Here is a 13,682-nt window from a genome sequence, read left to right as displayed (position 1 = left end):
TTTTGCCAGCTTATCCATCTCTTTCTTTACTTATCACGGCCTATTCCAAATTAAAAACCACTTTTTTCTTTCCTTCCCTCCTTTTATATTTAAAATTTTAAAAAAACTTTATAATATAAAAGAAATTTTCTTCCAAACTAAATTATAAAAAAAAAAAATTCCTTCAATTCCATTTTTTTTCAATAAGATTAATTGAGTATATAATGTCCACGAGCATCACAATATCAATTTAATATACTAAATTAGGCAAATTTCTTCTAATCTGCGTAATCTTTGGATATAAAGGATAATAGAATGGTATATAACATTATTCTATTTAAATTATAAGAATTTTATGATGATTTTTGTTAATATATATTTGAAAGGTCACTTATAACATGTTTGAAATTGTGTTAAAAATAAAAAATTTATATTTAATAAAGAACTTTTTAAAAAAAATAGAGCATTTTCAAGCTTAATTATTTTCTACTCTCCTTACCATATTAACCTTTCATGCATATTATTTCCTTTTCTTTACATGGTAATATATTTATGCAAAATTTATCAGCAAGAAGAAATTATATGATCTAAAAAAGAAAAGTAGTATGAGATGCATCCAAAGTCATTATATTGAAAAAAAAAATATATTAACAAACATAATTATTAATTAAGTGGGCTTAAAAGACTAGTCTTTTGCTTTTTCTCCTTATAAAGTTGGAGCTTTCGTAACGAAGAAGGGAAAAGAAAATGTACCATCATGGGTGGCTACAATGGAGTGATCCCTCCAATGGGTTGATTTAACGTCAACCCAATTTAATTACATTCTGCCCACGAGGATTCCTATTGGCTATTGCTAGAGCAAATTATGCAGGCTCTGCCATCAATGGACCTGTGCACCGGTATGTTTCACTGCACTGCGCGCGCCATGAAGCTGAAGAAAATTTTAGAAAACTCCGGCTCCCATTATCTAAATAAGGAAAAATGCTTAGAGTATTACATATTTTACTACACCTTACCCCCTAAAAAACTTAAATTTATCATGTCTGCCCCACATTTTTCAATCATCAGCAACAACGTCCCTCCCCGCACCCGTGCCGACGACTAGTCTAACAACCCCCCATTTCTTTCTCCTTTTCCCGCATATAGCTCGGACAGACACTAATAGCCATGTCATGAGTTTCTCAATGATTCATTTTAGGTGATGGGGCTGAAGATTGACATGAAGTGAGATTTGAAATGAATATTATGCGATCGGTCACGTTAATTTGTCAATAAATTAAATGAAGCAAAAGCTATTATACTCCTAACAACACTAGGTTGATATAATCCTAATATGTAAGGATTACATTTTTATCTAAATAGCTTATCTAGTATAAATAAAAATAGTAGTTTGAATAAGAGTTTTATCTCTTTTAGCGAGAGAAAACGAGTTATAGTAGTTGTTTTTATTTAAAATTCTATTTGAATAACAATAGGTTATCTAGTTGAATGTCCTATAAGGAGTTTGCTAGCTTTATTGTGTATTTAAATGAAGGATTATAAAATATATTGAATTTTGTTAAGTAAAATACAGTCTCACTGTGTTTTTTTGGAGTTTCTGGCTCATTCGAAACAGTTAACCTGTGTTTTGTATTAATTGGTTCACATCAATTGATATCATAGCCACGTTTTTTTTCTCTTGAATAGCAATAAGTGTTTACCCAAAAGGACCGGTTGCCCTCAAAAGAAACCAAGTATTAGACAACATAAGAAAATCAAAGAACAAGAGTTCTCTGATCCACACCATCACTATGTCTTTCCCAATTTTTCTAGAATGAAGAGGACCGAGCAAAGATATAAAATATGTGATAAGAATTTATAATATGGAATGAAAAAACCAACAAAAAGATAAATGAGCATATGAGAAAAATTGAAAGTTTTTATCTACCATGCCTCACTTCAGCAAGCTAATAATTGCCCATAACGCCTACCCCACTGGCTGCCACCATTACAAAAAAGAGGAAGAAAAGAGTTGTTGACGCAACAAAGATCCATCCAAGTTGACGTTCAACCAAACCATTGTCGACCCACCGCAAATCCACCCACCCTAGTTGTAGATCCAAATGTCACTGGAGCCAACAAAGCCAACAACACTGTAGGGGTCCGCATTGCAACAATCTCCTTAGGCCATGCAGCCAACGGATCAGAAAGCAGCGCCATAAGCCCATGTCGCCATCTCTTCAGCCCGTACTACCAACATCACCCTCAAATGAAGATTTGCACTATTCAGTCCCTGGGTTTAGCTTTTGTGTGGCTTAGAAAAAAAGGGAAAAAAAAAAAACAAAAACAAAATATGGACACAATTTCCTTGTTTTTCCCTTGAGGACAAGGGAAAGGTTAGTGGGAGGGAATGTTGTAATCCTAATATGTAAGAATTACATCTTTATCTAAATAGCTTGTCTAGTCTAAATAGAAATAGTAGTTTGAATAAGAGTCTTATCTCTTATAGTGAGAGTCATAGTAGTTGTTTTCATTTAAAGTTCTATTTGAATAGCAATAGATTATTTAGCTGAATGTATAGGATAATTCTATCTATAACAGAGTTACATTCTTATAGGGAATTTGCTAGTTTTATTGTGTATTTAAATGAAAGATTATGAAATATATGTTATGTTGAATTTTATTAAGTAAAATACAATTTCACTGTGTTTTTTTAGAATTTCTGACTCACTCGAAACAGTAAATCTATCCATTCCTGTATTTTGTATTCATCCATTCACATAATAAGTGCATCACATGGAGAAGAGGCCATCTGTCGACAAGCGGCAGGGATCCAATTAGGCAGCTGCTTAATTTAAATCGTAATATTAGGACCTTTAACTTAGGCTTTGTAGGCTTATGGCATAATTAATTAATTTTACTCTACTCTTCAGTCTTCACGGGATCATTAGGCAGTTGCTTTCGACAAACGTGGGTGCAATGAAAAGTTTGTTATTAGTTTTTAAATTTAACAGTGAAAGCCTGCAGGCGTCACAGTCAGATTATCTATCCTTTAATTTATGAATCACACCCTGACACACACGAAACCGCGGCTCCAACAATACGCTGCCCTGCAAGGTGCGCTGCATGCGATGTTACATTCTATTCAACTGTTTGATAGTTATAAAATGAATAAAATTATCTTTTTAAGTTTAGGTTTATGTGTTGGTTAATGTTATAAACTATATTTTATCACATAATTATTTCACAATGTGACTTGTCTGTTTTAATTAACTTTTGAATCGGTTTTTATTTTTTATTTTTAAAAAAATTCAAATAATTGTAAGATAAAAATATAATTAAGTTTTTAATATTACTATGATGTGTTAAAAGATGTGGGGCTAGGACATTTAAGCTCCCGTATACATTTTCATTTGAGTAATGCTAATATATATATATATATTAATCTCATAATTCATTCACAATGTCATGTGTCAGTTTTAACTAATTTCTTATTGTTTCTTTTAAACAATTATTAATTTAAGGGTCGGGCGGAATTAACACCTTAACATTGTAAGACATTATAAAATAAAAACGTAGTTTTTAGATTTTTGGGAAGACATTCACGATGGTTTAAAATAAATTGTTCTTATTCTTTACCCAAGAAGATAAGGGAAAAAAATACTAAGAAATATTACTTTAGAATAAAGAAGGAGAGAGAGGAACATTTGTTGCGACTCCGACCAACGTGGCCAGCATCATTGTTTTATTATTCTTTATTCTATTGTCTAAATCTATGGAATCAAAATAGACGTGCCAATTTGTATGTTTCCTTAATACACATTTTGCCCTCCCCATGCAAATAACAATAGCGCCTGCAAACAAACTTAGAAAGAAGACAGGCAACCTAATTTGTGAACAGAGGGTATAATTTGTGTTCGCTAGTTGATTATGAGTGGTGTCGAGATAAAAAAATATTTTAATTTGGCTTATTTAATTAAACGGAATAGACCCTTTAACCTGTACCTCATAATTATTTTCATTTTTCTGCAATAATTGGGAATAATATACAAAAGTAAAAGTTATAATCGGGAATAATATACAAGAATTTGTAAATGAGTTATAATAAAAGTTGAAGTAATCAAACATTTTTCAAAAATAAAATGTAATAATTTTTTTTTTTTTTTTTAAAAAAAAAAAAAAAAAAACTAGCTTTCATTGTACTACCGTACGTACTTAATATCTGTTTAAATATTTCTAGATTTTTTATTTTTGTAATTAAATTCCGGGAATTACGGAATTATGCACAGCCCAGAAAAGGCAGAAATAGAGGAAGCACATGGGAAGAGGTTAATTTAGTAGTTCCACGTGCTCTGGCCCGTCATCTCCCTCACCAAACCTCCAACGCAAGAAGTACGCTCTTCCAACTTAATTGTTTATCTATTTTTGATGAAGATTCCAGAATTCCGCGGGGGCACGGAACACGTTCTTACAAACAACTGGCATGGATGGACTATAACGGGAGTCAATGGACCACCACTGGACGTCTGGACCTTTCCTATTCCGATTTCATCATCAAACTTTAATCAGGCCGGTCAGGGACCGCGTTCGATCTGTTCCTCTGTTTATTTTTTATTCTTTCACAAAAACTTTCATGAGCGTCTTTTTCTTTTCTTTTTTCTACGCATTCATTTTTCATGAGGGTCAGTCCTAAATAAATGATGAAAACAAAAATAGAGAGGGAGAGAACTGCAAGGAGGATGAAAAAGAGAGATAAAGAAAGATATATTGTTTAATTGACATCATTCTTGTTCGATAAATGTTAAAAATTATATTTCTATTTTATTTTATTGGTGTGATATTGTCGATTAGTATTAATTTATAATCAAATCTAGGTAACTAAATATATACGACTTGACAATTTAAAACAGACTTTTCAAGTACTTAATTATTATTTAATGGACGAAGATGGTAGAATTTATAATCTAGATCCATGCAGTAATACCGTTTTGAATCCATTTAATTTGAATTGACATTTTATTTTTCTCCATCATAATTATTGTGAAGAAGCATCTACAATAATGAGCCTTGGGTAGTTTATTTGTGAAAATATTTGAATCAGTCATTGTTGAAAAAAAAAAATATATTAAAGGCTAATTAACTGTCATATTAATGAAGTAGAATAAAAGTGTGGTATATAACATTGCTCTTTCTTGTTTATATTTTGGCCATTACTGTCACCGGTGGTTTTATATGGTAATTTATTATAGTAATATTCCTTTAAAAAACACAAGAAAAAAAGAAAAAAAAAATGGGGGTTCTCCACATAATTAAGTTCCCTTACAATTGGGGTGGCTGTAGCAGTGTAGCCCATGGACAGGGGGTTGCCCACCCCATTGTAAATCCCGATCCTCTCCATGCACAATGGGTTGGTAGATCAATGATTGAGTCCATCACATATCTATAATTTATAACTATATAAAATGAGTAAAATTAAATGTTTTTGTTAGACATATGGTAGGATAGAAAAATGAACTTCGCACAACATTGTTCCCACCAATGTGAGCGGTGAGACATGATACATATTTCATTAAGGAGTTGTGAGGATCGGATACTGTTCTTTTCTATCTACTTTTAGGCGGTATAGTCGTTCATGGGCTCGCCTAGCCTGTTAAGTTTGAATGGGCATACTCTGTCCATGTTAAGATTGCGCATACTTTTTCTTATGTTTTTAAACTTTAATATAATGTTAAATCACCTAAAAAATTGTTGATGAAGTAAATCTCTAGTATAAAAATAGTTTATGCTTGGCAGGCGCCAGGTGCTTTAATGAGAACCAAAATCATATAAGAACCTTACAAACGTATTTGTCCAAAGTTTTGTGCATCTTATCTTCTAAAGGAACTGCAAAAACTATAGCATCCCCCATTCCCATAGCTCCCCAAAGCATATCATAATTGCATCATCAACTGTTTCTCAGAAAATCCCTGAAAAAACAGCATATTCATTTATATGCTTCATGCTTTAAGGTTATGCACAAGTTTGTGATCTGGGAGATGAATCAATCAAGCACTTGTACATTGTTTTCCTGTTGTAGGCTGACTAGTTGTCTATAGACACTACCTGGTTTACTACTGAGTTGCTCATGGCTGCCGATCTCAATTACCCTCCCATTTTGCAGCACAGCAATACTGTCTGCATCACGGATAGTTGACAACCTGTGTGCTACCAGGATTGTTGTTCGCCCTTCCATGAGCTTGTTAAGAGCCTCTTGAACCAGCTTCTCAGATATTGTGTCCAATGCACTTGTTGCTTCATCCAAAAGAAGAATGGACGGATCTTTCAACATTGCCCTAGCAATTGCCACCCTCTGTTTTTGGCCACCTGATAACTGCACTCCTTTCTCACCAACTTGAGTTCTGTAACCTTCGGGCATTCTACTAATGAATTCATGGGCCCTTGCTGCTTTTGCTGCCTTCATTACCTCAATTTCTGATGCCTCCTCTCTCCCATACTTGATGTTGTCATAGATTGTCGTAGAAAACAATGCTGGCTCTTGCTGAACCAAACCTATTTTTAGCCTTAATGATCTCAAGTTCAACCGTTTGATATCATACCCATCAATTAAAACTGCCCCAAAAGTGGGGTCGTAAAATCTCATTACTAGCGCAATCACAGTACTCTTCCCTGACCCACTTGGGCCAACTACAGCAAGACTCTTTCCTGACGAGACTTTCAAGTTCAAATCCTCAAAAATGGTGATATCAGGCCTTGCTGGGTACTTAAAGCACACGTTGCTGAATTCTATATTCCCTTTGACATGAGTTACAGTCTTTGAGGTGGGATCATCGGGGACCATAGCTGTTTTCCTTTGTAGAATACTGAAAACCGATCCAAGTGCCTGGGACCCTTTCACAATGTCAGGTGCAAGAGCAAGTGTTTCTGCTATTGCCAACGCAGTGATTATCAGAACCATGAAAGACTTCATGATGTCTCCGAAATTTGAATCTTTATGCTTTATTAGAATTGATGCATACCAAAGGCCAAGTGCATAAGAACAGTATGCAAAGAACTGCGAAATAGCATAGCCAAAACCCGATATATGGCCTCGTACAAATGCTTGCTTCTTTGGTTGGTTTAGTTCAGAAGCAAACTGCATTGAGATCCTGTCTTCAGCACCAAATGCAGCAACAGTACGTATATTGGCAATCGCTTCCCGGGCCACGGCAGTTGCTCTAGAGTAGGCACGACTGTAGTCTCCTCCCAATCCCTTGAGGAATAGTTGCTGTAGACACAGAAAAGCAAATGTACATGGGATTTAATAACATATATAAACGAATTGAGTTATTGAGATTATGCTCACACCAGTAGAAAAGGACAAGAAAATAAAACCACTTATATCATAAACTTAAGTAAATAGAAAATTGTGAATTTAATTATTTATCAGAAATTGAAGTAAATTTTGGAGTCAAGTTTGAACTTAAGATCTTTAATCACTACTTATCTAAGAAACTTCAATTGATATGAAATTTTGAATTTAATAATTTGAGGAAAAACTTCACCTACTGCCCTTAATTTTTTTTTTTTCAATTTCAATATCTATCTTTCAATTTTTTTCAATTTCACACATCTGTTCAAAGTTTCTATTAAATCCTAATGGAGTGGTGTCAAAATTTCTAAAATACCCATATTTTTTATTGTCAGAAAAAAAGAAAAGAAAAAATTGCAAGGATTTAGGCATTGATATGAATTTAACGGAATTTGAAAAATATCCGTGCCTGAATCTTTGAAAATATATATATGTATATATTTTTTTTAAAAAAACGGGTATTTTGAAAATTTTGAGGGATTTAACAGAAATCTTAACAGAGTGGTGAAATTGAAAGATGGATGAACTAAATTGACACTTTTTAAAGTTTAAGGATATGATTGCAAAAGTAATGAAAGATCGGTGGTGATAAGCGAAGTTTTCTCATAATTTAATTAGTATTCTAATGCTACCTACTAGATATCATGAGATTATCTAGAGCACCATATGGCAACGACAAGAAGTACATATGGTTTCCAAAACTTACCTCAGTAATAGAAGCTCCAATAAGTAGGGGGAAGGAGGCAACGACAACAGAAGCTATGCGCCAGCTTAACATGAAGGCAATTACGAATGCAGTCACAGTGAGCGCTACGTTCTGCACGATTGTTGATAGACGGTCAGCAAGCGAACTTCTTACCAAAGTTGCATCTGCTGCTAAAATTGACGTGAGTCTGCCCGTATTATTCTCGTCCAGATCAAACCAGCTAACTTCGTTGGAAAGAATAGCTGCAGTTAAAGCAAGTCGTAGAGTTCATAGAATGAATGATTATATATATATATATATATGTGTGTGTGTGTGTGTGTGTGTGTGTGTGTGTGTTTAACATGTTTGTAGTGATTATTGTAGTTGTCTGGAATAGACTAAAACCTGAGAACATTAATAAGCGAACACGAGTGGTGAGACGCTCTCCCATCAATGTATAGAAGTAGTGTTGCAACAGATATATAGGAATTGTAACAACTCCTGCTCCAACAAAAAAAAGAGCTACTCGTTGAACTTCATGTTCCATTTGAGAAGCATCAGGAGAATAAAATGCAGTCAAGATATGAGTGATTCCAAAGGCAAACAGAGGAGCTTCCATGCCAGCCAGAACGGCACCCACTGAGCCAAGTACGGCATAGGGCCACTCAGGCGCATTCAGTTTTATTAGTTCCCGAATCGATGGAGTGCTGGGTACTTTTGTAGGGGACAAGTTTTGATCATGACTTGGCTGCAATTCCTGCTGAAGCATGTTGTTCTGACTATGGAGGAGTTCTCGAAGGCTGGAATTCCTTGGACTTCCAGAGGGAGATATTGTGCTAGAATCTTTTACGTGTTCTGATACCTGCAAGCTCACCAGATTCGCATACTCACCATTCTTGGATATCAATTCCAAGTGCGTCCCACTTTCAACAACCTGACCATTCTTCAACATTACGATCGTATCAACATCTCGTATAGTGGATAGCCGATGCGCAACGATGATTGTAGTCCGATTGGATTTTATTTTATCCAGTGCCTGCTGAACTATGAGTTCTGATTTTGCATCAAGAGCACTGGTGGCCTCATCTAGAAGTAATATCTTTGGGTTTCTCAGTACTGCTCTTGCAATAGCAATTCTCTGTTTTTGCCCTCCTGAAAGATGAGTTCCACCCTCTCCAACCTAAATTAAATTGACATATCATGTTTGTGCACTATAGGATTTGTTTTAACATATTTAGCTCCACAATATATATGAACAATGGACAATAGGCAATTCGCTTAACAAGGGTTGTCAATAGTACATACGTGAGTATTATAACCATCGGGTAATTCTTGAATGAAAGAATGTGCATTTGCAGCTTCGGCAGCTTGTATGACCTGATCCATGTCTGCCTGATGTTTACCAAACAGAATATTGCTAGCTATGGTTGTGCCGAATAATGCTGGTTCTTGGCTAACCAATCCCATCTGTCCCCTCAACCATTTTAACTCGAGACTCTTAAGTTCATGTCCATCCAACAGTATTTTACCTAGTAAATTTTCAGGCATAAGCCACATGAGCTTTTAAAGTAGAATAATTTTCATTCAAAATTCAGCTAATTGATGTGCCTCAAATCATAATTTGGACACTAAAAAGAAATAGTCTCTGCTAGGGTGTTATTACAAACCTGAAGTGGGTTCATAGAAACGTTGAACCATGGAAATTATAGTGCTCTTTCCTGAGCCACTTGGACCAACTACTGCAAAGGTCTTCCCGGCGCTAATCGAAAAGCTCAACTCATTGAAAACCAAATTGGGTCGTGAAGGATAAGCGAAACAGACCTCACAAAAGTCAATTCGACCAGCTATTTCTGGCAACACTAGTCCAGCATCCGATGTTTCAGAAGATTTGGAATCTGTTTCAATCATGCTTATGATATTGGCAGCAGCAGCGCGGCCTTTGGCAATGGCAGCTAGGTTTGGAGCAGCTTGCCCTAGAGCACTACAAAGAAAAGAAGTCTGTTTTTAATCAGGGCAAATATTTATGAGGCCCCCAAACATTTTTCGAAGTGGACTTACAATCCACTGAAGATGACATTGATAATTGTTGTGAAAGCCTTCCCTCCATTGGTGTCCCGATGCCTGACAAGTATGCAGGCATACCAAAGAAGCAATGCCCACGCACAAAATAAAAGTCCATATGTGAAGCCTACACCAACTCCTTTTGCGAATCCGCTCTTCTTCCCCAGTTGAAGGGCTTTATTAAGTGAGGTAGAGTATGCTTCAACTGCTTTGTCCTCTCCTACAAACGAGTACACAGTCCGAACCTGCGAAATAACCTGATTCAAGCAAAAGGGGAGAGGAAAAGAGTGCGGTATGTTAAAGCCAGAATACAAGAGAGTCAGCTCAAAGTGTTTACAATAATCTCAGCTTAAGTTGTAAGGAGCTAAACATTCAAGCCTATGGACTATGTGGATATACCTTCAGGCATGATGTTTGAAGATAGGTATGTACTATGTTTAAAATGTAACGACCCACACCCAACGATACAATATTATCTGCTTTTGACTCTTTCGAACCAGACTTTCCAGAAATCATCTATCATGGTACTACTCTCACATAAGCATGCTTAATTGCGGAGTTCTTATAGGTTTATGGCCATCACGACTTTAAAATGCGTTGTGTCAAAAATTGTGCGAATATACATATAAGAACATCCTCATTCCCATACTCAAGGGATGTTGCATGTCACATAAAATCCGAGTTCAGCACAGAAGAACCAACTCTCAAGTTTCTCATTAGTATTTGCAACAAATTTGTAGAGTAGCGGGGGAAGAAATGCATCGGATGTTTCTAGGCAAGTTTTTACCTCTTCTGCAACCTTTCCAGCTTTAGCATAAGCAGCCTCACCTTTTTCTGATAAGGTAGACATGATAGTAGTATAAGCTCCCCCTGCGAAAGCTATCAATGGAACAACAGCCAAGGTGAGAAGTGAAAGCTGCCATACCGATGTAAATCCAATGGCAAATCCAACAATGAACTGAGAAAGGTAACGCAAAACATGGCCTGTCTGCAAGAAGACACAAGATAATAGTATTCATTTTAGGACCCCTAGTGAAATACTTTTCAAAATATATATATAACATCAAGCACCATTTGTTTGCTGATATATCTACCTTGTCACCTATTGCATCTTGCACTAGTATAGCATCACTGGAAATGTGGTAAATAATATTTGTATCTCTGGCTTCAATGTCAAAAAAATTGATATCCTTCTTTAAAACTGACTGAAGATACTTCAGCCTCAAACGAGCAGTCTGCCTCTCTCCAGTTTGCATCCATAGTGCCACTCCTGAAAACATCATGTAAACAAGGATGAAGAAACCTAAGCAATTGACAGGAAAGTAAAAACAATGCCAGCCAGATTAGGCTTAAAATCATCAAACATACCTATCCACGCTGATGCCAAAACAATGAGCCCAAGATAAATTAAGTACAGAGAATACTGCAAAAAGACACAATTTTCAACTTAGCAGAAATGCTTGTCAATAGCCAAACAGAGCAAGATGAGAATTCTTCTAGCCAACAGTATTATACATTAAATAACCACTTATCCTAAAAACTTAAGAAATTAGTGATTTAATCATTTAATAAATATCTTAAAACTCTTTCTTAATAAGTTAAAACTCTTCCTTAATTAATAAGACCCCAAACGTAGAATATTTAATTTAAAGGAGAAATGAATGATAGAAGCAAGATTCAAACTCACGTATTTTGGCTTTAACTGATATTCTAACATTATACATATACACTTAACCATTAGAGCCTAGGAAATTCACAAAAGAATTAGAAAGGAATACCAAAAAGGTTCAAAATGAGGATCCAAAGTTGCATTGTACCTCGGAAACCCGCGAAGACAATTTGTGAGGATCCTTGGATAGATGTCCCAAAGAATCAATCATGCGACCGAACAAAATAAAGAAGAGAGGAAGTGCAGCTCCGTGGATGCACGCCCCAACACTTCCAAAAAACATCAACACATAGTCAATTCTATCAGCGGCAGCAAAGAGGCCAAGGAACGAAACGCTCTTCTTTGTGTTTGATTTGGATGGCTCTTCCATTTCAGGAGCTGGGTTTTGGTCCCAAGGCCTATTGGAGTCGGTAAGTTCCACTTCTTCCATGGCAAAATGTAGACCAAAAGTTGCAGGGTCGACAGAGAGGAAGACAAAAAAGTGGAAATAGAGCATGAAAGAACTCTTTCCTTTTTCATGGAGAGCTCGTGGCAGTCCATTCGCGCCAATAAATGTTGAAGGTCAATCTAGTTGGCCAACCAACAAACTACTCGGCTCCTTAACTCTCTGTCTTTCATTCTCAAAATCGTTAATTGGATACTAGCTATAAGCCTATAAGCTAACGACCCTTTATTATAATTCTTATATTTTAGCGACGTGAAAAATGTAACGCGGGAAAAATGCTTGGCTTATTATAACTTCAGTTCATAAATAAAAGAATTATTCACTGCTAAATTATTTTGTACTAAAAGTTATAATACCGTTAATACTTAGGGAATAGTTGAAAATAAGAAAGAAAAACAAAGAGAATTAAGATGGTTCGCCCTATGGTCTACGTCCACACGTCAAAGCCTTTTCTTAGCTATATCTTTTTTTTTTATATAAATTTGATTGTATATTAGACTTTATTTATAGAGAAATAATCTTCTACTTTTATATTAACAATAATAAATCTAATTTATCAACTTGTAACTCTTGTCTTTTGAGTGCTCGTAACTCTTTTGATATTGTCTCTTGAGTTATTATAACTCTTGTCTCAATATGAATTTATAAACATGACAAATGTTATATGGTTAGGGGCAAAAACTACTTTTAAGAATAGCCCAAATTTTAGCGTTTTTCTCCCATTTTTTTTCAAAAATTATCTTTATAGACCCTTAAAAAATAAATTTTTATCCCCCAAAAAAGTAATTTTTTTTGTTCTTCTCTACATTTTTAGTTAATGGCATAATAAATATTACATAAATTTATAAAAATCATATAATAAAAGTTATATTATGGTACGAGATTAGCACCAGTACTCCTTTGCACACGCCAGTATGATAGCACGGCAATTAAGGCCTTAAATGCCGCATTTGTAGTTATGCTTTGTTATTCCTAGGATCCTCGTTAGTCGTTACCAGTTAAGCCGCCGGGGTCTTCCTTCCTTCCAAAACTACTACCTCAATAATTGGTAATCATTTATTACTTGGCCAATTTTTTCCTCGTGGCGCTTGAATTTGTATCTCTCCATTTAATGTAAAAGTAAATGTGTAGTTGTCTTTTCATATTTTTTAGAGAATTCTCTCCATTTGAAATGAAGAGGATTCTCTCTATTTGAGAACCGCCACACCGTGTGATTATTTGATTTGATATATAATTGACGGTCACATTTATGCACTAATATTTTATCAAATTATTTTTTTAAATTTAAGAGAGTTCGAGCATATGATTGTGATAAACTACTTATGAGATTTACCTGATCAAATAAAAATCGGGTTGCACATCTACTTATTCGATCAGGTGAATCTTATAACTGGTATTTCACAATCATTTATCAAAATTCTCTTAAATTCGAACAAATAATTTGAGAAAATTCGAATTTGAGAGAATTCTGATTCCATCAAAACATGGAGTTCTCAAATTTCAATAAAAACTAATA

General features: G+C 35.1%; 1 protein-coding gene across 1 annotated transcript; it reads right to left on the bottom strand.

Annotated features, from left to right (window-relative positions):
• Window positions 1-5,894: 5,894 nt before the first annotated feature.
• LOC133871133 (ABC transporter B family member 13-like) lies at window positions 5,895-12,197 on the bottom strand. The gene is made up of 10 exons (XM_062308510.1): window positions 11,870-12,197; window positions 11,421-11,475; window positions 11,147-11,322; window positions 10,840-11,040; window positions 10,050-10,309; window positions 9,659-9,972; window positions 9,297-9,520; window positions 8,397-9,171; window positions 8,013-8,254; window positions 5,895-7,222 (listed from the first exon to the last, which is right to left on the bottom strand). Exons 1-10 carry the CDS (start codon window positions 12,149-12,151, stop codon window positions 5,999-6,001), a joined length of 3,753 nt encoding a protein of 1,250 aa, XP_062164494.1. The 5' UTR covers window positions 12,152-12,197; the 3' UTR covers window positions 5,895-5,998.
• Between the last annotated feature and the right edge of the window lie 1,485 nt (window positions 12,198-13,682).

This window comes from Alnus glutinosa, chromosome 6 (genome assembly GCF_958979055.1).
Source record: "Alnus glutinosa chromosome 6, dhAlnGlut1.1, whole genome shotgun sequence".
NCBI classification, from domain to species: domain Eukaryota; kingdom Viridiplantae; phylum Streptophyta; class Magnoliopsida; order Fagales; family Betulaceae; genus Alnus; species Alnus glutinosa.
Note: the sequence above shows the minus strand (reverse complement) of the source record. Positions and strands in the feature narration are given on the sequence as shown.